Source organism: Symphalangus syndactylus, chromosome 8 (assembly GCF_028878055.3).
Source record: "Symphalangus syndactylus isolate Jambi chromosome 8, NHGRI_mSymSyn1-v2.1_pri, whole genome shotgun sequence".
Lineage (NCBI taxonomy): Eukaryota > Metazoa > Chordata > Mammalia > Primates > Hylobatidae > Symphalangus > Symphalangus syndactylus.
The window spans coordinates 72,710,627-72,735,313 of NC_072430.2; the positions used below are offsets into that span (position 1 = coordinate 72,710,627).

Sequence of the window (24,687 nt, forward strand, 5' to 3'; positions counted from 1 at the left end):
ACAAAAATCATCCCTCAAGGAGAATAAACTCAAGGAATCTATGTGAAGGAACCATTTAAAATAAACTATTTAAAAAGACATTATCTTAAAAAATAAAAAATAAAAAAAGAGAGAGAGCTTCTTGCTACGTTGCCCAGACTGGTCTTGAGTTCCTGGCCTCAAGTGTTCCTCCCACCTTGGCCTCTAATTGTGCTGGGATTACAGGTGTGAGCCATCATGCCTGCCCTAAAGAGACTTTAAAAGTAACATTTGTTCAATGACTTTTAAGTCTAAGTAAATATCAAAAATGAAAATCACAATAATTAGGATAAAAAATACCTATCCTCCTTTATTTTCTCTAACAATTTTCTTACTAAAAGAAGGTAAGAAACACTCACCCATTCCGTAGCATTTACCAGCGCACTACTAGTGGGCTGAAGGAGGCAGGTACTCCTATAGGGAGCTCCGTTAAATCTGGAAGAGAGAAACTTTTAACACTGAGCTCATCACGAGAGAGACTGCTGCTGCCACAACAGACAAACTTCTTCCCTCTCCCCATTCCAAACAGCTCCAGCATACTCACTGGAGACTCATCCAGAGGAAGCCTCATAAGAGTTAGCCACTCACCTAAACCCTTAAACATTTTCAAGAAGAAATGGATGTCTCAAAGATTATTAGTCACAGGAAAAAAGGATATATGTTAAATTATTATTAAAGGAAGAATAATTTATTGTACCAAAAGACAGACCAGTGAAACTTCAGGCCAAAAAGAAGATATGTTACCCCAAGTCCCTAAAAGGCACTTCAAATTCCAGTTCCTCCTTAGTTAGAGCCTCTACTTTCTCAATGAAATTTTTAAAGGCTGTTTTCAGTTTGTGCCTCATTTCTCGTTCCATCTGTAGAAGGAAAAAATATCAAATATAGCCATCACATTTGTTAATAGTACCTCCCCTCAAAAAATCTGAAGTGCTTTTGTGCTTTAAAAAAAAAAATTCCAACTTTTAAGTTCAGGAGTACATGGGCAGGATGTGCTGGTTTGTTACATAGGTAAACGTGTGCCATGGTGGTTTGCTGCACAGATCATCCCTGAAGTACTTTTGTTGTCCTTCATTCTCATAACTATGAAACTAACATGTACATACACCTTATTTAAGGCCACCATGCCATTAACCATCCAGCTGAGTCTGCAACCTAAGCCTAAACTATTGTAATACTCTATCTCAGCAGATACTTGAGTTGCTCTGCACAAACAGATTCACGGTTGCTTATTTATTTATTTATTTATTTTTGGAGACGGAGTCTCGCTGTCGCCCAGGTTGGAATGCAGTGGCACGATGGCCCACAACCTCCGCCTTCCGGGTTCACGCCATTCTCCTGCCTCAGCCTCCTGAGTAGCTGGGACTACAGGAGTCCGCCACTACACCCGGCTAATTTTTTTGTATTTTTAGTAGAGACAGCGTTTCATCGTGTTAGCCAGGATGGTCTCGTTCTCCTGACCTCGTGATCTGCCTGCCTCGGCCTCCCAAAGTGCTGGGATTACAGGCGTGAGCCACTGCGCCCAGCTATTTATTTATTTTTTGAGATGGAGTCTCACTCTGTTGCCCAGGCTGGAGTGCAGTGGCGCTATCTCATCTCACTGCAACCTCTGCCTCTTGGGTTCAAGTGATTATCCTGCCTCAGTCTCCCGACTAGCTGGGACTATAGGTGCACACCACCACACCCAGCTAATTTATGTATTTTTAGTACAGAAGGGGTTTCACCACATTGGCCAGGCTGGTCTCGAACTCCTGACCCTCAGGTGATCTGCCCATGTTTGCCTCCCAAAGTGCTGGGATTACAGGTGTGAGTCACCATGCCGGCCCAGGCTGTTTATAAACTACAATCCCTGAGCTTGGATTTGGCCTCATCCTCCCTCACTATCCTGCAAATACAATACTAAATTTCACAAACCTGCTCAGCATAGAGGTCATCTCGGTCATGCATATGCTGATGTTTCCCCAAGTCCGTGGTTATCTCTCCCACTTCTGTGTAGAACTGCACATCCGTGTGCCGCTTCTTCCCAAACATGATGGCATTCTGTCGGCATAAAACAGAAAGAAGACAGAAGTCAGAAACACAAAGGTATCTGTGATAGAAATAGCAGTGATCCAAACTTGGGCCTCCACAGCATGCATGCAAAAATAATTAAACCATCCCTGGTGTCATCATAAATAATGATGCTTGGGAATGTGAAACAGTGTACATTTGAAAAAGTGCTGTGCTCCTATTTATTATAGGAACTTTGGAAATCATGTTGGTAACAAATCTTATCTAAAGCAAAACCTTTTTATTTTAGAAAGAGAAATCTGGAGATCTCGTATAAAACATTTGCTGGCCATCATATAACACGCCAAAGGAACAAACATGCTTATGAGCACCTTCTAGATGCCAGGCCTTGTGGCCTTTAGAGGCATTATTTTATTTAATCCTCTTAAATGTTCTTAAGTGAGAAGTGATCTTTTCATCACTTTTTTGTTTTTCACACGCTGTCGCCCAGGCTGGAGTACAATGGCGTGATCTTGGCTCACTGCAACTTCCGCCTCCCAGGTTCAAGCGATTCTCCTGCCTCGGCCTCTCGAGTAGCTGGGATTACAGGCGCTGGCCACTACTCCTGGCTGATTTTTGTATTTTTAATAGAGACGGGGTTTCACCATGTTGGTTAGGCTGGTGTCGAACTCCCGACCTCAGGTGATCCACCCACCTTGGCCTCCCAAAGTGCTGGGATTATAGGCCTGAGCCACTGTGCCCAGCCCTTTCATCACTATTTTATAGGAAAGAAGCTGAGAGAAATGAAGCGTCTTGCCCAAGAGCTCACAGCTAGTTAAGTAGAAAGGTATACCTTGAGGTGAAAGTGCAAGACAATAATCATTTCTCCATCACAGGGCTGGAACAAAGCATGCTTAATATTATTGTACAAAATATCCACTTTGTCTCCTCGAACAGATGTGAAGCGGAAGCCTGGGGAAAAGAATGAAGAAATGTCAAGCAGTATAATTAAGTTAGGGCAAAAGGCACTGCAACTCTTCTGGCTGATTTGCACAGGGTCAGAGGAAACACCAACAACTGTACAGAGCTTTCCTTTCCTTCTGGCCACACAGCAGTGTAAGTAGATTCCTCCCAGCATTTCCTTGTCATACTTTATTAGCATCATGCTTTAACCAACTGAGCTAACCGGCGGATGGCTCTTTGTCATTTTCTTATCTGATCTGTCATTCCTAACAAATGTGCCCTGAAGAGAAAGCCTAGGTACAGGAGAGATCATCCCTACCATTGACATGGGCCTCCAGTGAGCCTTGCATCCTCTTTTGGGCAATATTTGGGCGAATGTATAGATCTTTCAGTTTGGGATTACTCCGGTTTAGATTGATCACCAGTGAGTCTTGTTTTACAATGCCCTAAGCAAGAAGAAAATTAACATGAATTGTCACATATCCTTACAAGTCTCCAAAAAATACATGTCCTAGGCCGGGCGCGGTGGCTCACGCTTGTAATCCCAGCACTTTGGGAGGCCGAGGCGGGCGGATCACGAGGTCAGGAGATCGAGACCACGGTGAAACCCTGTCTCTACCAAAAATACAAAAAAAAAAAAAATTAGCCGGGCGTGGTGGCGGGCGCCTGTAGTCCCAGCTACTCGGAGAGGCTGAGGCAGGAGAATGGCGTGAACCCGGGAGGCAGAGCTTGCAGTGAGCCGAGATCGCGCCACTGCACTCCAGCCTGGGTGACAGAGCAAGACTCCGTCTCAAAAAAAAAAAAAAAAAAAAAAAAAAAATACATGTCCTTCTTTGTGTAAGAATGTTTTGTCTGTGTTCAGGCTCACCTCCTTCTCTTTCTCTTCAGCTTCTCGAGTTTTATAACGTTTCTGTACTTCTTTAATAATTCGGAAAGCATTCTGAAGGTTCAAGGCTGGTACTGTCTGTTCTCCGGGTGCCTTAATATTTGACGCTCGGTATGTACTGTAGAAAAGAAGCAGCATTTATAGACATTTCTTTTTTAGGCCAGGGAAATTGTACTGATTTACTTTATCTTATAACCAGCTTAATCTCTTTTTTTTTTTTTTTTTGAGACAGGGTCTGGCTCTGTCACCCAGGCTGGAGTGCAGTGGCCCAATCTTAGCCCACTGCAACCTTCGACTCCTGGGTTCAAGCCATCCTCCCACCTCAGCCTTCCAAGTACCTGGGATTACAGGTACATACCACCATGCCCGGCTAATTTTTGTATTTTTAGCAGATACAGGGTTTTGCCATGTTGACCAGGCTGGTCTTTAACTCCTGGCCTCATGTAATCCACCCGCCTCTGCCTCCCAAAGTGCTGGGATTACAGGCGTGAGCCACCATGCATGCCCATTCCTTCTTTTTTCATTTTTCAAATCTGGCATAACATCCCCAAATTATCCCATTTCACACCATGAAATCATAGAATCCAATGTGGCACCAGTTTTCTTATTTGAAGATTCTACTGCAAAATATGTTTATTATTTTTAACACTTATTTTCATAATTTTTTTTTTGAGACAAGGTCTCGTTCTGTTGCTCAGGCTGGGTGGAGTACAGGCAAGATCAGGGCTCACTGCAGCCTCAACCTCCCAGGCTCAAGGAATCCTCCCACCTCCGCCTCCAGAGTAGCTGGGTGACGGGCGCACACCACAACGCCTGGTTAATTTTTTGTTTTTTAGTAGAGACAAGGTCTCACTATATTACCCAGGCTCAAAATATATTTAGTAAATATATAGTATCTTGAAGAAGATTCTAAATTGGGATCCATCCTGAAAATAGTACAAAGTCAAGAAGGCGATCCGAAAAAAGTACCAATGAGGAAGGCTCTGACGTTTACTAGGTAGGGAAAATGCAGCATAGAATGAAATGTTTCTGAGAGTACCACTCCAGACAAGATGAATCTGGGTATGACTTTTCTTGGGGACTCACATTTCTTTGACAAAAGTCGCTTCAGGGTTAGGAAAGATGTTGCCTTCATTCCTGCCCAGAGCACTGCCTGGGCAATAAAAGTTGATTCGCAAGTAAGTATAATCTCCTTCCACGGACATACTTATATTCTGTTCAAAGGAAAAGCATAAAAAGTAAACAGATTTCTTTCCTAGAGATTAGTAGTTACAGAGATGTTACAGAGATGTTAAAATTAAGTTAGGAGTTACAAGTTGACTGCTCTTAACCTTAATCTAAATCTAATAAATTTACATAATTTATCTTTTTAATAACGAAGTACCTTTTTCCCAAAAAAATCTCTGAATTCTCAAAGTACCCTGTACCATGAATACAACTACAAGTTAAACAATGATTAAACGAAGTTGAAAGAAAGATAGGCAAATTATGTTTCTAGACTAGTTTAGCTTTCTACTAAGTGAAAAAAACTGGAAGAGGAAGGAGAATGACAAGACAAGAGGGATGTCAGTAACCTGAACAGAGTCTGAAGGAGCCAAAAGTGGGAGACATGATGAATGCAGATTCTTTACGGCAAATACAATTACTATTTTAAGAAACAGTTTGGATGAAACCTGATGCATTGAATGTCAGTACCTTGATTGTGGCAATGTGAAACGGTGTTGCAATGCCAAACACAGGCATTATTACAGTCTCATATTTCTTATCGATGTAGATCTTCATTTCCCGAATATGTGGTTCCTTAGGCATCAGAGATGGGTTTTTATAGGACACATTAGATTTGCGAGCTCTGGAATGGGATAAAAAACAACTGAGAAATTTCTGCAGTCACACAGAACCCTCAGATGATCTCACTGCTCAATGAAAACTCTTACTTCTGAATCTGCTGTTCTCCCTTTTGTTCAGTCAATCTCCTCTTTGCTTCTTCATTGAGTTGAGCCGCTAGTTCTTTTTGATGTGCTCTTCGCTTCTCTTCTGCAGTCATTTCATTCTGGTGAATGGAAAATCCAATTTATCACAACATGTGAGCCATATGACAGCTGAGATCAATGTAATTTAAAATAGTAAACTTACTCTTGTTCTTTCTGTAAGTAATGCTGCCCGAGAACCTCTTCCCAAAAGGTCCTCTGCCTCATCTTTCTCCTCCTCCTCTTCTTCCTCATCTTCGTTCTATGGAAAAAGTCATAATCAAAGATGAAATTTTAATTATTTTAGCCAATATTATTTAAATTCTTTATATCCTAAACTTCCTATACTACTTATCTATCTTCTTCCTACCTTTAGGAAAATCCCCACATTCTTCACTTTCTTCTTCACAGAAGTGAGAACAGTAGCTGGGCCATCCTAGAATTAAAAGGAGAATGAAGACACATAATTTAAAAGAGGCAATTTCATTTTCTGGGCAATGCTTTGAATCTTTTGGACGCTAAAATGTTTGACAATGAATAAATATAGTTTTTATCTTTCTAACCTCTAACTCTCATCAGGAGCTACATTTTTTTTCTTTTTCTTTTTTTTTGAGACAGAGTTTCACTCTTGTCAACCAGGCTGGAGTGCAATGGCATGACCTCAGCTCACTGCAACCTCCGCCTCCTGGGTTCAAGTGATTCTCCTGCCTCAGCCTCCCGAGTAGCTGGAATTACAGACGTGCACCACCACGCCTGGCTAATTTTTGTATTTTTAGTAGAGCCGGGGATTCACCATGTTGGTCAGGCTGGTCTCAAACTCCTGACCTCAGATGATCCACCTGCCTTGGCCTCCAAAAGCGCTAGGATTACATGCGTGAGCCACTGTGCCCGGCCAGGAGCTACAATTTGGGAGGCAACATTGGGTAATCGTTAATACAGGTTTGATTTGAAGCCTGGCTCAGTTGCTTTCTACCTCAGTGACATTTGGCAAGTTACTTAAACTTGTCTGTGCCTTCAATTTATCTGTAAATGGAGGTAATAAGACTATCTACTTCACAAGGTACTATTTCAATGAATTAATGTAAACTGCTTAGCTTATAATAAAAACACTGAACTATCTGTGCTCATTATTATTAAAAATCAGTTCCTGCTGAGGGAAAGAAGCCAGTCACAAAAGACCACATAGGGTATGACTGAATTTACATCAACTGCTCAGATATTTAGCAAATCCTTACAGAGAACGTAGTTTAGTCATTGCCTAGGCCTGAAGAACCACAGGGGGAAGGGAAGGGGGATGGGGAGTGACTGCTAATAGGTTCAGGGTTCTTTCCTGAGGTGATGAAAATATTTTCAAATTAGATTGTAGTGATGGTCACACAAATGTGAGTATACTAAAAATCACTAAATTGTACATATTAAGTGGGTGAATTGTATGTGAATTGTAGCTCAATAAAGCTGTTATTAAAAAGAAAAAAGAATAATCGGTTAATTATTAGTATTAGTTCTTGATATTATCATTATCACGGTTCAAGCCACAATATGACAATATGATTTAATGGTTTAAATCATTCCCTATACCTGGGCTACAGTCTCTATTCCTAGCTGCATTAGGTTAGGCTGTCACATGGATTCTTTCCCTTAGCTAGCATTTAACAAAGCAAGAAAAAAACCACAGGGTCCACAAACATGCCTCCAAAGTTAGTTCATGAAGACTCCAAAGTTTAGAGACAATACACACCTCATCCACAAGCACTGTGTCACCAATGAACAGGGCATAGGTTTTCTCTTCTGGCTTTTTCCCCTCCTTGTTAGTCAGGTCTGAGAATCCTAAATTGATGCTGAAAACCATTCCTAAAACAGCAAAACAAGGATCAGTCTATGGCTGTGACAATGTGGAGAGGTGTGAGACATATGCCTAAAAGAAGATAAAGCTAAACGAAATAACTCACAAAAGTATTTTCCTATTGTATGTGAAACTTACCTTTCTTCAGTTTGTATTGATTTTTACTATTGATTACTAGGGAGCCTTCACGGAATTCAATTCCCATCCCAAATCTGAAAAGAAACAGACAAACATCAGCAAAAGGCTAAAGATCTCTAACATGGATCAAGTATAATATGTTCATTTCAACTTTCACGATAAGACAGGCAAACATGTTTGAAATGATTTACCCCTGCTGACCGCTCAGTTAGAAAAGAGGATTCAAAGACAGTCTTTGGCCTCTAAACATGCTGTATAATCCCATGGCGAAAAATAATTTCCTAATTGATTATATCAAGCCTTTTTACTTTTAGCTTATTTGCTCACATTTAAACTTTAACCTTCTACCATAAAATCAAGTCAGTAGTATTCCTATAAACAACATAGAGATTATTAAGGGGTACATTACTAAGACAGTAATTACTAGATTAAAAGGGGCAATTTTTAGTGGAACAGTGGTAACCAGATTCGTAAGACTTGTTATATAGGTATATATTTCCATGAGAGAAGTCTAGAAACTATATACCACAGACTAGTTTTCATCTAAAGAGAGTGCCTACATAAAGCTTTGTTTCCCAAAATGTCCTTTGTTCCATAACACGTTATTAGGTATTTCTAGATGTTCAGTGATAAAATACATTTGAGAAATGTATAAAATACATTTGAGAAATACGCTGGATTGAATGAAGAGACAAAAACTAAAACCAAAACAAAAACAAAAAAAAACAAACAGCCAGGGACAGTGGCTCACATCTGTAATCCCAGCAATTTGGGAGATCAAGATGGGAGGACTGCTTGAGCCCAGGAGGTCAAGACCAGCCTGGGCAACATAGTGAGACTCTGTTTCTACAAAAAATAAAAAAATGAGCTGGGTGTGGTGGCACGTGCCTTGGTCCCAGTTACTGGGGGAGCTGAGATGGGAGGATTGCTGGAGCCCAGAAGGTCTAGACTGCAGCGAGACATGACTGCACCACTGCACTCCAGCCTGGACAGAGTGAGACCCTATCTCAATAAAATATTAGGACATCTCAGAGTACTTAAGTTGCAAATGTGCATGGAGAGAGGAAATATAGTATATATTAATAGTATTTCCCAACATCTGTAATTAGATCCTGGAACACCTACGGGCTGGAACACCACACTGGTCTAGAAAAATCTCTCTTATACACTTGGGAGAATTTACATCTGTCTTACTTTCTCCGATAGCATCATGTGCCTGGCACATAGTATAGTTTGCTAGTCCATAAATGTTGGCTCAATCAATTAGCCTAAAGAAATTAGACTGACCACTGACAGTCTAATTGAAAACTGACTCAAGAATGACAATACACATCATGGCATACCCTAGGTTTTTGGTAATTTTGTTCAGCAGTTCTGGCTTCTGCTTTTTAACCACGTCCATGACAGCGTTATATACGTCACATATCTTCACACCTAATAACAAGACACAAAGGAGATATTAAAATATCTTTTAGGAAAAAAACTCAGTAACATTTTAAAATCAAAATTTATGTCCCCTAAAGCAGTGTTTCTCAAAGTGTGAACTAAATAGTCCACTTACTTTTTTCTTTTTTTGAGACAAGTTCTCACTCTGTCACCCAGGCTGGAATGCAGTAGCATGATTACGGCTCACTGCAGCCCTGACCTCCCAGACTCAATGATCCTCTCACCTCAGCCACCCAAGTAACTGGGACTATAGGCACACGCCACTATGCCCAGCTAATTTTTTATTTTTTGTAGAGACATGGTCTGCCATGTTGCCCAGGCTGGTATCAAACTGGACTCAAGCAATCCTCCCACCTTGGCCTCCCAAAGTGCAGGAATTACAGGTGTGAATCACTCCACCAGGCCCCATTCTTTTTTTTTTTTTGAGATGGAGTCTCGCTCTGTTGCCCAGGCTGGAGTGCAGTGGCGTGATCCTGCTTTACTGCAAGCTGCACCTCCCGGATTCACGCCTTTCTTCTGCCTCAGCCTCCCGAGTAGCTGAGACTACAGGCACCTGCCACCACGCCCGGCTAATTTTTTTGTATTTTTAGTAGATGGGGTTTCACTGTGTTAGCCAGGATGGTCCTGACTTCATGATCCGCCTACCTCGGCCTCCCAAAGTGCTGGGATCACAGGCTTGAGCCACCACACCCGGCCCCGGCCCCAACCTCGACCCCATTCTTAATCATACTATTTGAGAATCACTGATCCAGGAGGACAGTGGAACACCAGTTGGTCTTAATAAAATACTTCAAGAGTTGATAAATGGTATCACATTAAAGTTATTATACATTTCCAAAAACAGATCCTTGTGGTGGGCCTGTTCCATTTATCACTAAATGAGTGAATTATTGTTATGAGGGCTGTGGCCTTAATTTTTCAGGATCTAGACTATGAATGGGTATGTCAAGCTAAAAAGTAGTCTAGATATGGTGGCCTCAGAGGGATCTTTATCTTCATTAAACTATCTATGGCTATCATTTCCAATAGGACTTCTTAAGACCGACTTAGAGATCGTGTGGAAAAATGGCGTCTGGAAGCTCAGTATCCTTCGTATTGTTTTGATGTAGGATTAACATTATATATCCTGTTGGTAGAGATACTAGTTCTCAGAACTTTCTATAACTAAGGAATAGTAATAAAGCCAAGGTATTTTGTGAAGATCCGGACATAGAGGGCCTAACAAATCAGAGAGGTTTCTATAAACATCAATGTAAACCACAATGATCACTCATGCTTGAAAGAAATGCAGATTCAAGACCTACATGCTAGGATGATTCAACATTTGTAAATCTTATTCTGTTTTTAATATGACAGCCTCAGAGACATAAACATAACACTAATGACATTTCCCAGGCTGGAGTGCAATGGCGCAATCATGGCTCACTGCCGAGGTATAATCGCAACTCACTGCAGCCTTGACCACTCAGGATCAAGTGATCCTCCCCAACTTCAGTCTGAGTCGCTGGGACCACAGGCGTGCACCACCATGCCCAACTAATTTTTTCATTTTAAATTTCTTGTAGAGATGGGGGCCTCATTGCCCCGGCTGGTCTCGAACTCTTGGATTCAAGCGATCCTCCTGCCTCAGCCTCCCAGTGTAGGGATTACAGGTGTGACCTACAGCTCCTGGCCAATGACATTTTTGTTACATAACTTCCAAACCTCCTTTTCTAAGGCACCTCACCATGTCTTAATTCCTTCAGCAGCTCCTCTTGAAGCTGGAGTAAAAAGTTATAATTTTCTTGAACTTCCTGAGAAGGATCAACCATCAAAGTGCGAACAAGGTTGGAGCAGTAAGACTTGAAGCGAATACCCATGGCACAAGTGATAGCCCCAAAATGCATATGATTCTTGTCACTAGAGACCAACAAAGAAAGAAAACATTTCATTACCAAAACAAGCGAAGTCCTTGGTATTAATGGGACACAGTATCAATAATCATTACTTTTCCCTGCCATATTCCAAAGCCGTGGCTGAATAAGGACCTAAACTTTTTGTGTTTTGTTTTAAATAAACAAACCAGTTTATAAAGGCTCTGGAGTAAAAGTCAGTGACCAAAACTTTTAGGATAGAAATTCAGTGAGAAAGTGAGTACTGGATTATAAAAATGCAAATTATGTCCTGAATTGTATACATTATAGTCTAATTGTGGGGTTGTGAGGAGTCACTTATACACTAGTCCTCTATGAATTGTGAATTGTAATTAGTCTTAAGTTAAATAAGCCAGACATAAAAGGACAAACACTGAATGTTCTCACTTATATGTGGGAACTAAAAAATTGGATTACATGGAGATAGAGAGGGAAAAAAATAGATAACAGAGACTGGTAAGTGTGTGGGGGGCAGGTGAGGATGAAAAGAAGTGGGTTAAAAGGTGCAAACATAAAGTAAGATAGAAGGAATAAATTCAGTGTTTGACAGCAGAGTAGGGTGACTATACTTAACAAAAATGTATTGCACCTGGGTGATGGACACCCAAGATAATGACTTGGTGACACTATACATTATATACTTGTAGCCAAATTTCAATGTACCCCACAAATTTGTACAGATTTAACAAAAAGAAAAAATAGGCTAAAGTCAAAATGCTATATTATGAAGTCTTCATATACTTACCTCACCACACTGAACTTGAGATTATAGTTGCCACCACTCTGAATGATAGGAGGGTAACACATTTCCACAGTAGAAGGGTCTGCCCCAGCAAGGTATTTTTTCTCTTCAATGGCCTTTTCCACAGACTCAGCCAGTTTGCTGTGTCGAACTTTCTGTAAGAGCATCCAGAAATAAAGTAACACTTACTAGACGGTAGCAAAGCGGGGTGTGTGGACACTATGATTTGAAGACAAAATGTATCCTTGTGTAAGTCTTAGGAAATGATTTATGCACCAGGTAATATATTGGTATGCAGGCAAAACACATTTGGAGAACAATATGTAGGACTTACAGCTATTCCTATGATTCTCAAGTAAAATAATAGGTTACTTCAAGAAAACACAATGCAGGCTTACCATTATTTTGAAAGGGAGATGATGTAATTACCACCAACTTAAGTGTCAGTCTTAATTTCAAAGGCAGCTGAAGACACACCAACAGATTTGTATGGTAGACTTATTACTGCTTCATTAAAACAGTAAAAAGACCCTCTCATCTCTATTTACCTCATCTGCATCAACTATTTCCATGACTCTTTCCTTGAAGAATTTGTTGAAGACTTCAGAAGTGATGCTGGCTGCTTTCTTCATTAGGGTGAGCTCCCCATCCTCCTTTACAGCGATGGTATATGCCACAACTGCACTGATATCTATCTGCAGTCAAAGTGACAAGAGTTTCTAACATGCAAATACAGAATTACAAAATAAATACATCTCTCCAATTTGAATATTACCAGTGATATTTGTTATTTAGCAAACTATCACTGGTTTGCAGAATATTCAAATACTCTGTTCTTGAACTGAATAAACATTTGAAATAGCTCTTTGCCAGGTCATTGTGTGTATTACAAGAGGTGTTAAGCTAATGTGCCACTTAAAATGTAAACTGCCCTCTCTAGATGTTTTTTGTAAAGGCAGATGGAAGAAAGGCAGGGAAAAAAAACTTTTTTTTTTTTTTTAAAAGAAATTTTGTTTCCAACTCTAAAGTGGCTGGACTATCTCCTGAATGTCCTATCTACCGGCTGGAAAGTAAAACTGGCACACTGCTCAGCCAAAGGGGATAAAATGTAAACAAACATACAATTTTCCCAAAACAAACATCCTGCACTATCTGTTATGGAAGCCCATCACATTTCTGTCTTCTCAACTCTTGATTTGCTATTTCCAGTAGTATTCTTACTTTGTCAAAGCCTTCTTTGTTGAGGCAGTCATTCCAGCTCTTCATGAACTCTCCAGGGAATTTGTCTTTGCTGAACACTCCAATCTTCTTGCCATTCTTGCTTTCTTTAATGGCTTCAATCATTTTATCAAAGCTACTCTTATTACTTTCATTCTGTCAGTGTCATAGGGAAGAAAAGGGCTCTGTTCATTAGACACATATGTTTTACCAGTAACAGGTAGAAGATTATTCTAAACTATGGAAAAAATAAATTCTCCTCCCATCCCCACCTACTTTTTATTTTTAAAGAGACAGGGTCTTGCTCTACTACCCTCAGAGTAGAGCACAGTGGTGTGATCACAGCTCACTGCAACCTCGAACTCCCAAGTTCAAGCAATCCTCCTGCCTTGGCCTCCCAAGCAGCTGGGACTACAGGTTCATGCCACCATGCCTGGATAAATTTTTTTTTTTTTTTTTTGAGACAGACTTGCTCTGTTGCCAGGCTGGAGTGCAGCGGATGCAGCGGCGCAATCTACACTCACTGCAACCTCAGCCTCTCAGGTTCAAGTGATTCTCATGCCTCAGCCTCCCGAGTAGCTGGGATTACAGGTGTGTGACAACATGCCGGCTAATTTTTTTATTTTTAGTAGAGATGGGGTTTTGTTATCTTGCCCAGGACGGTCTTGAACTCCCGACCTCAAGTGATCCACTGCAGCCAGCCTTCCTGAATAATTTTTGTATTTTTTATAGAGATGGGGTTTTGTCATGTTGCCCAGGCTCATCTGGAACTCCTGCGCTCAAGTGCTCGCCTCGGCCTCTCAAAGTATTGGGATTACAGCTGTGAGCCACCATGCCTGGCCCACCTGTAAGATGCCTTCCCATCTTTAAGGAAGACTGCAATATACCAAAAGTGAGCAAAACATTTCTTTAGATATTTTTATATACTCAGGTGAAAGTGCTGCCATAAGTTGACCAGACTATTCCTTTTTTTAAGAGAAGGGGTCTCACGTTGCCCAGGCTGGTCTCAAACACCTGGGCTCAAGCAATCCTCCCATCTCAGCCTCCTGAGTAGCTGGGACTACAGCTGTGTGCCACCACACCTGATACAACTATTCTTTTTCTTCAGGAACAGTTAAGAAACTCAAACACATAAGTGAACAATATTCTGAGAAAACATCCTATGTTAGGTGGGCAGTATGATAAAAAAAATTCACATTTGATAAAAACTGGAAATGATGTATATCTAAGTTTCCTTAAGGACATTTAAGGTTATTTGCTCTAATTAAGGCACACAGATGAAAACAAACTAAGTGTCCTCAAGAATGGAGACAAAATCAGTGTTCACCAGAATTTCATAGCTCATTTGTTTTGCTGCAGAACTGATAGGATTATTGAATTCTTTTCCTCCTAACAATGAAGACATGACAGAACTTTGTAATTACAAGCACAGCCACCTATAATTTCCCCTGCGCATTCTTTCAAACTCCTATAAGACATTTCTGTTCATCCCTTTTGAAGATTCTTCCACATTTATGACACATTCTTATTAATCCTGACCTTTTCTCGTATTAGCAGTGTGATGGCAGGGGCTCCATTAGCATTCTCATTGCCCTTAGTGTTGGCAATCTGTTTCAAGAACTCCACTTTTTTCTTGCTGGCCATAAAGATGATTTTGTCATCACAAAAGACCATGATAGTATCAGTTAGTTCGTAACCAAAGAGCCATGTCTATGGAAAAAGAAAACAGTGACAATGGTATTTACAGATACAAAAATTAATGGACTCATATAGATATATAGAAATACTTATAGACAAAAATAACATGTCTGAAATTAACTCCAAGGTAATCAGGCTGGGGAGTCTGGAGTGGATACAAATTAAGCAAGATCGGCCAAGAACTGACAATTTATTAGAACAGGACAATGGGGTTCAATGTATTACTTTCTCTACGTTTATATGCTTGAACTTTCTATAATTAAAACCATCATATCAGTTGAACAATTTGTTTATAGGAAGTATATCAATGTTTAGTAATACAGAAATGCATAAAACAAGGGACAGAGTGATACAGACCCCTGCGTTACTACCTCCTCAATTACCAGTTGCCTACCAATTATTCATTTCTCCTTCTCAAAGAACTGATATTTTACCTTCCTTTCAGGTAAGTATGGTCTTTAAGATCAAATTTTGGCCAATAAGTCAAAAATGGAAGTACTGTGTGGAGCTTCAAGCAAGTCTTCTTAAAAAGAAAAGGTGGCCTCCTGTTTTCTTCCCTGTCTCTCTCTTTTTGCTTGGAATGTAGATGAAACACCTGGAGTTCTAGAAGCCATTCTGTACCATGTGCAAGAGGGCTATGTTCTTTGAGTGGCAGAACAGAGAACTGGAAAAAGCCTGGGTCCGTGAAGACTATACATAAGGAAAAGAATATTTTGTTTAACTCGCTGTTACTTAGGTTTTTGTGTTATAGCAGCTAAATCCATATTGATTATTAATACTTCTTTTTCCTTATGTCCTAAATCACTGCTAAGTCCAATTAAACTTTATGTGATGGTGAAAATACCATTTATCTGCTCTGTCCAATATGGTAGCCACTGCCGAGTACCAGAAACACAACTGATGGGACTGAGAAATTGAAAAAATTTTTTTTTTTTTTTTTTTTTTTGAGACAGTCTCGCTCTGTCACCCAGGCTGGAGTGCAGTGGCGCGATCTCGGCTCACTGCAAGCTTCGCCTCCCGGGTTCACGCCATTCTCCTGCCTCAGCCTCCTGAGTAGCTGGGACTACAGGCGGCTGCTACTGCGCCCAGCTAATTTTTTTTGTATTTTTAGTAGAGACACGGTTTCACAGTGGTGTCGATCTCCTGACCTTGTGATCCGCCCGCCTCGGCCTCCCAAAGTGCAGTGATTACAGGCGTGAGCCACCGTGCCCGGCCTGAAATTTTTTTAAGAGACAGGGTCTCACTGTGTTGCCCAGGCTGGAATGCAGCGGTGCAATCTTGGCTTACTGCAACCTCTACCTCCTGGGCTCATGCCATCCTCCCATCTCAGCCTCCTGAGTAGCTGGGACTACAGGTGCACACCCCCACACCTGGTTAATTTTTTTGTATTTCTTGTAAAGACAGGGTTTTGCCATGTTGCCCAAGCTGGTCTTGAACTCCCGGGCTCAAGCAATCCACCTGCCTCGGCCTCCCGAAGTGCTGGGATTACAGGCATGAGCCACTGCACCCAGCCAGGAATTTAATTTTTAATGTGGCTACCATACTGAACAGTGCAGCAGATAATCCAACAACTCTAAGTGCTAAAAATTGCTGTAAATCTCTCACCTGTAAGGCAGTTGATTTGGCATAAACAATTTCTTCATCAACACCCACTGATACAACAATGGCATCAACGTTGGCATACTCATCTTCTCCTTTCTGAAAAGAGTGGGTAATCATCACTTAATTTTTCACACTAGCAAAACAGGAATACAGACTTCAATATTTACTTAGGACATGCATAATTTTTTCCTGATAGAAATTTCAAGTTTAAGGTACATGCCTGCTTGGCAGTCTTACAGCTATTCTATTTTTTGTTTTTACAGTACTTGCTAATTGTTGATAAATATCAAGACGAATTTTTCCTTAGCCCCCAGATCTATGTTTCATAGTTCAAGAACACACATCAGTGACAAACGTCCTATGTAATTCAAAGAAATATTTTATTTTTAAAAATTTTATTATTTATTTTTGAGACGGAGTTTCGATCTTGTTGCCCAGGCTGGAATGCAATGGTGCAATCTTGGCTCACTGCAACCTCTGCCTCCTGGGTTCAAGCAATTCTCCTGCCTCAGCCTTCCCAGTAGCTAGGATTACAGGTGCCCACCACCACGCCTGGCTAATTTTTTGTATTTTTAGTAGAGACAGGGTTTCACTATGTGGGCCAGGCTGGTCTCAAACTCCTGACTTCAGGTGATCCACCTGCTTCAGCCTCCCGAAGTGCTGGAATTACAGGCATAAGCCACCATACCTGGCCCAAACTAATTTTTTATATTCCAAAATCATCTTGCACTCTCAAAGATAAGCCACCTTCATCTCAGAATCTTTCAAGGAGTCAAAATTTATGCAGAAATCTACATATGCCTTCTTTTTTGGTTCAGCCACAGAAATTTTAATAGAGAGATGTAACCCCAGGGCAAAATGAACACTTCAACAACATGAAATCACAGATGCCTGGCCAGAAGGCCACATAATCTGAGGTTTCATGAAAGCACTGGAAGCCATGGTAGTTTTTGTCCTTAGAGGTTTTGTCAACCTCAATACCAATGTCCTTCCTGGCTGATGGAGAAACGGGAGTTCTTTATTTTTTTAAAAAGCTTTATTGAGACAGAATTCACATAAAATTCAAAAGTATACAATGTAATGATTTTTAGCAGAATTATGCAACCATCACAATTTTGGAACATTTTAATCTCTCCAAAAACAAACTCTGTGTCCTTGAGTACAATCATTCCCCAACTCCCCCTATCTCCATCTCAGCCCTAGACAACCACTAACCTGTCTCTATGGATTTGTCTATTCTGGACAATTCATGTACATGGAATCAAATAAAATGTGGCCTTTGTGTCTGGCTTCTTTCACTTGTTTTCAAGGTTCATCTGTGTTGTGGAACGCATCAATACTTCATTCCCTTTTACTGCTGAATATTTCATTGTGTAGATATACCACATTTTATCCATCCATTCATCAGTTGCAGGACACTTGGGTTTTCACTTTCTGGCTATTGTAAAAAATGTTGCCACGAACATCTGAATATGTTTTGTATGGACATTTCTCTTGGGTATATACCTAGGAGATGAACTGCTGGGTCATATGGTTAACTTTTCGAGGAATCATCAGACTGTTTCTCACCATGACTGCACTAGTCAATATTTCACATTCCTAAGAATGTATCAAGGTTCCAATTTTTCCACATTAACCAACAGTTTTTATGTCATTTTGATGACAGCCATATAATGAGTGTAAATTAGTATCCTGCTTTCTTTTTTTCTTTTGAGACAGAGTCTCGCTCTATCACCCAGGCTGGAGTGCAGTGGTGCAAACTTGGCTCACTGCAACCTCCGCCTCCCAGGTTCAAGCGATTCTTGTGCCTCAGCCTCCCAAGTAGCTGGGACTTCAGGTATGCACCACCACGCCCAGCTAATTTTTATATTTTTTAGTAGAGACGGGGTTTCACCATGTTGGCCAGGCTGGTCTCAAACTCCTGACCTCAAGTGATCTGCCCCCACATGGCCTCCTGAAGTGCTGTGATTACAGGCATGAGCCACCACGCCCGGCCCTCACTGTAGTTTTGATTTCATTTCTCTGATGGCTAATGATGTTGAGCATCATTTCATTTGTTTACTGACAACTGTATACCTGTTGGAGAAATGCCTGTTCAGATCCTCTGCCATTTTGTAGCTGAATTGTTGCTTTATTATTGAGCTGTAAGAGTTTTTATATTCTAGACACAAGTCCCTTATCAGGATCTGCAGACATTTTCTCCCATTCTGTGCATTTTATTTTCACCTCTGTCGCCCAGGCTACAGTGCAATGGCGCCATCTCGGATCACTGCAAGCTCCGCCTCCTGGGTTGATGCCATTCTCCTGCCTCAGCCTCCCGAGTAGCTGGGACTACAGGAGCCTGCCACCACGCCCGGCTAATTTTTTTATGTTTTTAGTAGAGACGGGGTTTCACCGTGTTAGCCAGGATGGTCTCAATCTCCTGACCTGGTGATCCAACCGCCTCGGCCTCCCAAAGTGCTGGGATTACAGGCGTGAGCCACCATGCCCGGACAAAAGTTTCTAATTTTGAAGTGGTACAATTTATCTATTTTCTTTTTTATTTTGGAGACAGAGTCTCATTCTATCCCCCAGGCTGGAGTGCAGTGGCACGATCTCGGCTCACTGCAACCTCCGCCTCCTGGGTTCAAGCAATTCTCGTGCTTCAGCATCCCAAGTAGTTGGGACTCCAGGCACCTGCCCCATGCCCGGCTAATTTTTGTATTTTTAGTAGAGACTAGGTTTTGCCACGTTGGCCAGGCTGGTCTTGAACTCCTAACCTCAAGTGATCCGCCTGCCTTGGCCTCCCAAAATGCTAGGATCACAGGTGTGAGCCACTGTGCCTGGCCTATCTATTTTCTTGTGCTTTTAGTGTCATATCTAAGAAGTTTCTGCCTAATTCAAGGTCACTCAGATTTACTTTATACTTCTACAAGGGTTTCATAGCTTTAGCTTCAGTTAGGTCTATGATTCACTTTCAATTAATTTTTTTGTATGGTCTAAGGACTAACCCAACTTCATTCTTTTACATTGAATATCTAGTTATTACAACACCATTTGTTGAAAAGACTATTCATTTCTCATTGAATTATCTTGACATCCCTGTCAAAAATAAAATGACCATAAACGTGAGGATTTATTTCTGAATTTTCACGTTTATTCCACTCTTCTATATGCCTATCCTTAGGCCAGTACCATGATGTTTTGATTACTATAGCTTTGTAGTAAGTTTTGAAATCAAGATGTGTGAGTTCTCCAACCATCAGATACTCTTCAACAGCTCTATAAAGCCAAAAGACTGGTCATTCTGAGCTATAATTCTGACTTCCCCTATAAAGACAAGATAAATGCACACATAAGACTCTTCCACATTTTTAAGGCTTCTGCTTGTTAATAGGGATATATGATAGCAACTGAGTGTTCTGTTGTACTTCTCTACCACAACAAAATATGTTATGCAAAGAAGTCACTACACAGAAATTACATGCCTTTCCCCATTGATTTTCAGTAAGAAATGTTTTCCTTCAGGTTGGTAAAAAGTTTTATCATTAGTTCTCATGATAGTGAAATAGTAATGGTAGTTAAAACTGCTAGTCCCTTTATATGAATCAAGGTAGTGGCGCCAAACTACTTCTCATTACTACACACTCAGGAAAAAAGGCCAGTTTCACTTAAAAGTCCTTGAAGAAGTAAAAATGATTATCATTATAAAATCCCAAACCCTTGTATTTCTCTTTTAATATTCTATGTAAAGAAATAAGAAGTATAAATAAACCACTTCTGTGTGCAGTGAATTTATGATGGTTGGCTAAGGAAAAGCACTTGAATACGTATTTCAGTAGCAAACTAAACTAGCCATTTGAAGACCTGGATTAGCCGGGCATGGTAGCAGGCACCTGTAATCCCAGCTACTCGGGAGGCTGAGGCAGGAGAATCTCTTGAACCTGGGAGGCGGAGGTTGCAGCGAGCCGAGATTGCATCACTGCACTCCAGTCTGGGCGACAGTGACACTCTGTCTCAAAGAAAGAAAAAGAAAAAAAAAAAAAAAGATAAACAATGAACAGATTTAACCAAAGAGGTCTGAACCTTACTGAATAGGAATTTCAGAAACAAAAGACATCACTAAGGAAATGCAAGGACCAAAATGATCAAATAATGCACTATCCTAGGACTGAAGAATGTGAGCTTGAGACTAAAAGGATTTCCCCAAAAGAGACATATCAAAGCACATTGCTGTGCAATTTCAAAACAGAAGGGATGATTCTAAATTTCAGAGAGAACAGGCTATGTATGTATACTGGAAACAATCATATCAGCCTTCTCAAAAGTAACACTGAAAGCTTTGAAGCCAAATAATGGCTTCAAAATTCTGAGCAGAAAATGATTTTCAACACAGAATTTTATATCTACTGCATTAACAAAGCCAATAGAGTTGACTTTGGTTAACTATATTATTAACCAAAAGTGAGGGCAAACTAACACTTTAAGACATGCAAGGGCTGCAGACATTTATATTCTATGCATCCTTTTTTTTTTTTTTTTTTGCATGGGGTTACAGTGGAGCTAGTGGTGAGCTTTTTATTTATTCTTTTTTGAGACACAGTCTCACTCTGTTGCCCAGGTTGGAGTGCAATGGCACGATCTCAGCTCACTGTGGCCTCTGCCTCCTAGGTTCAAGCGATTCTTGTGCCTCAGCCTCCTAAGTAGCTGGCATTACAGGAATATGGCACCATGCCCGGTTAATTTCTGTATTTTTAGTAGAGATGGGGTTTCGCCATGTCGGCCAGGGTGGTCTTGACCTCCTGGCCTTAAGTGATCTGCCCACCTCGGCCTCCCAAAATGCTATTACAGACGTGAACGAACCACTGCGCCTGGCCCATCTTTTCTTAGGAAGTTCTTAGAGAAAATGTGCTAAAGAAAAAACAAAGCAGAGGCTGTTGGATATAGGGACCCAATACTGGAAAGTCCCGAGGTTCAACAGGCGTAAAGAGTAACCTGTACAGATGGAGCAGGATAATGTGGGGGGGGTGGAAGTGGGGAATGAGGTTGCTTTTAAGCAACAGAATAAAATTCTATAAGGTGAGAAATTTAGAATAAAAGATTGGTAACATTATAATAGACTTATTGGAAAAAATTAAGGCTAGGGAGATTTTTTTTAAAGGAGAAAAATTGAGGAAATCATTAATGCCAGGAAAAATAAAAAACTGTAGGAAAAAAGGAAAGTTAATCATACTTTATTACTTCACCCAGCAGTGAAAACATCTATATGAACATAAACAATGTAAATAGTAACTACTGATTTTACTAAAAATTGTGGGGAAAAGTTATGAAGAAGGATGGATGTGTGATAAAGCAAGTATAACAAAATGTTAACTGTGTGGGGTGGTGGGTATATAGGGTTTACTTAAAATTCTTTCAACTTTTCTGTCTTTAAAATTTTTCATATCAATGTGTCAGGAGAAAAATGTTAAGGTATCAGGAGGTAGGGAAGTTGGAACGAGTGTGATGATACAAAGAAGTTAAATTCAGATCTACCATAAGTTAATAACTGTTAAAAATTCACAAATCAAGAAATAGCAGTATATATAGATATTATTTAGAAATATGAAAGAAACAAAAAACTCAAAGTGGTTGCCTCTGGGACAGATGACTTTTTGTTTTAAGGCTTTTATTAGAACTATGATTTTTAAAAAACTGTATCTATTACTGATTAAAATAATTTTGAAAGTGAGAGTTAAATAAAATATAAAACAGGTGGCAAAGAATCTGCAAAAATTGTGAAGGTAGTATCTGGATGATAAAAGTTGGAGAAATAGTGCAGCAGCAGAACAACTATCTTCATCTGAACCAAACGGATACTGCCTTAAAAAAAGAAAATATTCTTGCAGTCTGGTTGTAGCTAAATACCCATATAATCAGTTACCACTGTTCACTGAGTGACTACTATATGCCAGGCACTGTAGTTGTTAATAGGGATAAAAAGCAAATACAAAAAGTAGAGATCTAGGGCTGGGTGTGATGGCTCATACCTGTAATCCCAGCACTTTGGGAGGCTGAGGTGGGTGGATTGCTTGAGGCCAGGAGTTAAGAGACCAGCCTGGCCAATATGGTGAAACCCCATCTCTACGAAAAATACAATAATTAGCCGAGCGTGGTGGCACACACCTGTAATCTCAACTACTCAGGAGGCTGAGACACGAAAACTGCTTGACCCCGGGAGGCAGAGGTTGCAGTGAGCTGAGAATGCTTCACTGCATTCCAGCCTGGGTGGCACAGTGAGACTGTCTCAAAAAAAAAAAAAAAAAAAAAAGAACTAGACTATAAAAGCTGAGTAAGCAATATTTTTAAAAAATCTCAATCCATCTGGGCATTTATTTCCATCTAACCCTCCTTACTCAGCATTATTAAAAAGTTTCTTGGCCAGGTGCAGTGACTTACACCTGTAATCTCAGCACTTTGGGATGCCGAGGTGGGTGGATCGCTTGAGCCCATGAGTTTGAGACCAGCCTGGGACAACATGGTGGAACCCTGTCTCCACAAAAAATACAATAAAATAAAAAAATAATAATAATAATAAAAATTGGTCAAGTGTTGTGGCATGCATGCACCTGTGGTCCTACTCAGGAGGCTGAGGTGGGAAGATCACCTGAGGCTGGGTTGGTTGAGGCTGCAGTGAGCAGTGATTGTGCCACTGTAATCCCGCCTCAGCCACAGAGTGAAACTCAAAACAAAAAACAAAAAACCTTTCTCTATCCCACTCCAGAGATAAAGGAGCTATTAAGAGCTGAGTGTGAGTGGAAGTAATCCACTGCCTGACTGAAATAACAGGAAATGCCTATACAGCTGGCTCTCCTTATCTGTGGATTCAACTGTGTACTGAAAATTAAAATGGCCAAACATCTTTCTATGTCATTACCCCCTAAAAAATAAGTATAACTATTATTTACATAGCACTTACACTGTATTAGGTATTGTAAGTAATCTAGAAATAAAAAATGACAGGATATACATAGGCTATGCAAATATGATGCCATTTTGTATCAGGGACTTGAGCATCCTTTGATTTAGGTATCTAGGTATGTCCTGGAACCAATCCCTGACAGATACTGATAGAAGACTGATTTTTTTTTTTTTTTTTTTTTTTTTTAAAGAAATGGGCTCTCACTATGTTGCCCAGGCTGGTCTTGAACTCCTGGACTCAAGCAATCCTTCCACCTCAGCCTCTGGAGTAGCTGGGATTATACAGGCATAAGCTACTACGTATTTTTTAAAATCCTTCCTGAGCCACAGAACATAGCTGTTGAATCTTAATAGAACAACCCAGAACAAGAAACTAAGCCACCATAAAAATCTGCAAAGAGCCAGAAAGCTCCACTCAAGAGAAGCACTGACACTTTAATTCATTAGTTTCTTCAAAGGCATAAAATTTCTTTGGGGTCAGTCTTCAATCCTGACAGTTGGTGTAGGTTCACATGAATGTGAGTATTCCTTCTGAAAACAAGTATTTTTGACATTTTATGGAATTCTTCAAAATAAAAGGCAGATGAAGTCAAGGTCCACTCATATCAGAATGTCCCAACAGGTAGGTCTCAAATGATATACAGATATGCCTGGATATTGTACCACTCAGCCCTCAAGGCAGCTGGAACCCTGGGATGGTAGATAACCTCTTTTGTTTCTCCCAATGAGCAGCACTAATCATATTACTTGGTTAAAAATAATCGTAATCATGAAAAGGCTGGCAATCCCTGAAGAAGGATCTAGTAGGCATAAGAGGACAAAGAAGCATGCAGCCCATTTCCATGAACCACCACTACCACCTGGGATATTCTAATAATACAGAGAAGGTGCTGCAAACCCTTTCTGCTCTTAGCAGCTCTCACTTAAAAAATAAGAGGCAAGACTGGATCTAGACTCAAACCACTTAAAAAATAAAGAGGCAAGACTGGATCTAGACTCAAACCTCCAGGAGCCATAAAACAGTAGTACGTTCTAGTCACTGTAAAAGGTCTCCTGTTGATTTTTGACTGACTCCATTTTCCCATCTCTAAAATGACACGATTTATTAAGCCTTAGATACAAGGCTTAATATTTTTGAAATTTCTATTCAGTTAAAAGTACATGATAACTGCAATTGTTTTTAGGACATAAGTTATGAAAGTTATAATTAAAAAATATTTTATTTGCAGTAGCCTCAAAATATGTATCTAACTGAAAATTAACTTGCAGATAGGTAAGGGTTAATTCCTACTCTTATTTTTAAAAAAGGGAAGAAAAAGGTTAGTAGC

The 24,687-nt window shown here is 40.3% G+C and overlaps 1 protein-coding gene across 1 annotated transcript in view; it reads right to left on the reverse strand.

Moving 5' to 3' along the window:
• SUPT16H (SPT16 homolog, facilitates chromatin remodeling subunit) overlaps positions 1 to 24,687 on the reverse strand; it is a 33,648-nt gene that overhangs the window by 6,062 nt on the left and 2,899 nt on the right. Inside the window, exons 2-21 of the mRNA XM_055289599.2 lie at positions 16,424 to 16,516; positions 14,660 to 14,830; positions 13,124 to 13,276; positions 12,451 to 12,597; positions 11,906 to 12,057; positions 10,974 to 11,146; positions 9,145 to 9,235; positions 7,802 to 7,875; positions 7,559 to 7,671; positions 6,191 to 6,256; positions 5,987 to 6,082; positions 5,788 to 5,903; positions 5,549 to 5,702; positions 4,940 to 5,067; positions 3,836 to 3,971; positions 3,287 to 3,413; positions 2,858 to 2,976; positions 1,930 to 2,055; positions 763 to 875; positions 378 to 453 (exon numbers count right to left, since the gene is read on the reverse strand). Of these exons, the coding sequence (XP_055145574.1) occupies positions 378 to 453; positions 763 to 875; positions 1,930 to 2,055; positions 2,858 to 2,976; positions 3,287 to 3,413; positions 3,836 to 3,971; positions 4,940 to 5,067; positions 5,549 to 5,702; positions 5,788 to 5,903; positions 5,987 to 6,082; positions 6,191 to 6,256; positions 7,559 to 7,671; positions 7,802 to 7,875; positions 9,145 to 9,235; positions 10,974 to 11,146; positions 11,906 to 12,057; positions 12,451 to 12,597; positions 13,124 to 13,276; positions 14,660 to 14,830; positions 16,424 to 16,516 (2,424 nt within the window). The remainder of the gene's footprint in view (positions 1 to 377; positions 454 to 762; positions 876 to 1,929; positions 2,056 to 2,857; positions 2,977 to 3,286; positions 3,414 to 3,835; positions 3,972 to 4,939; positions 5,068 to 5,548; positions 5,703 to 5,787; positions 5,904 to 5,986; positions 6,083 to 6,190; positions 6,257 to 7,558; positions 7,672 to 7,801; positions 7,876 to 9,144; positions 9,236 to 10,973; positions 11,147 to 11,905; positions 12,058 to 12,450; positions 12,598 to 13,123; positions 13,277 to 14,659; positions 14,831 to 16,423; positions 16,517 to 24,687) is intronic.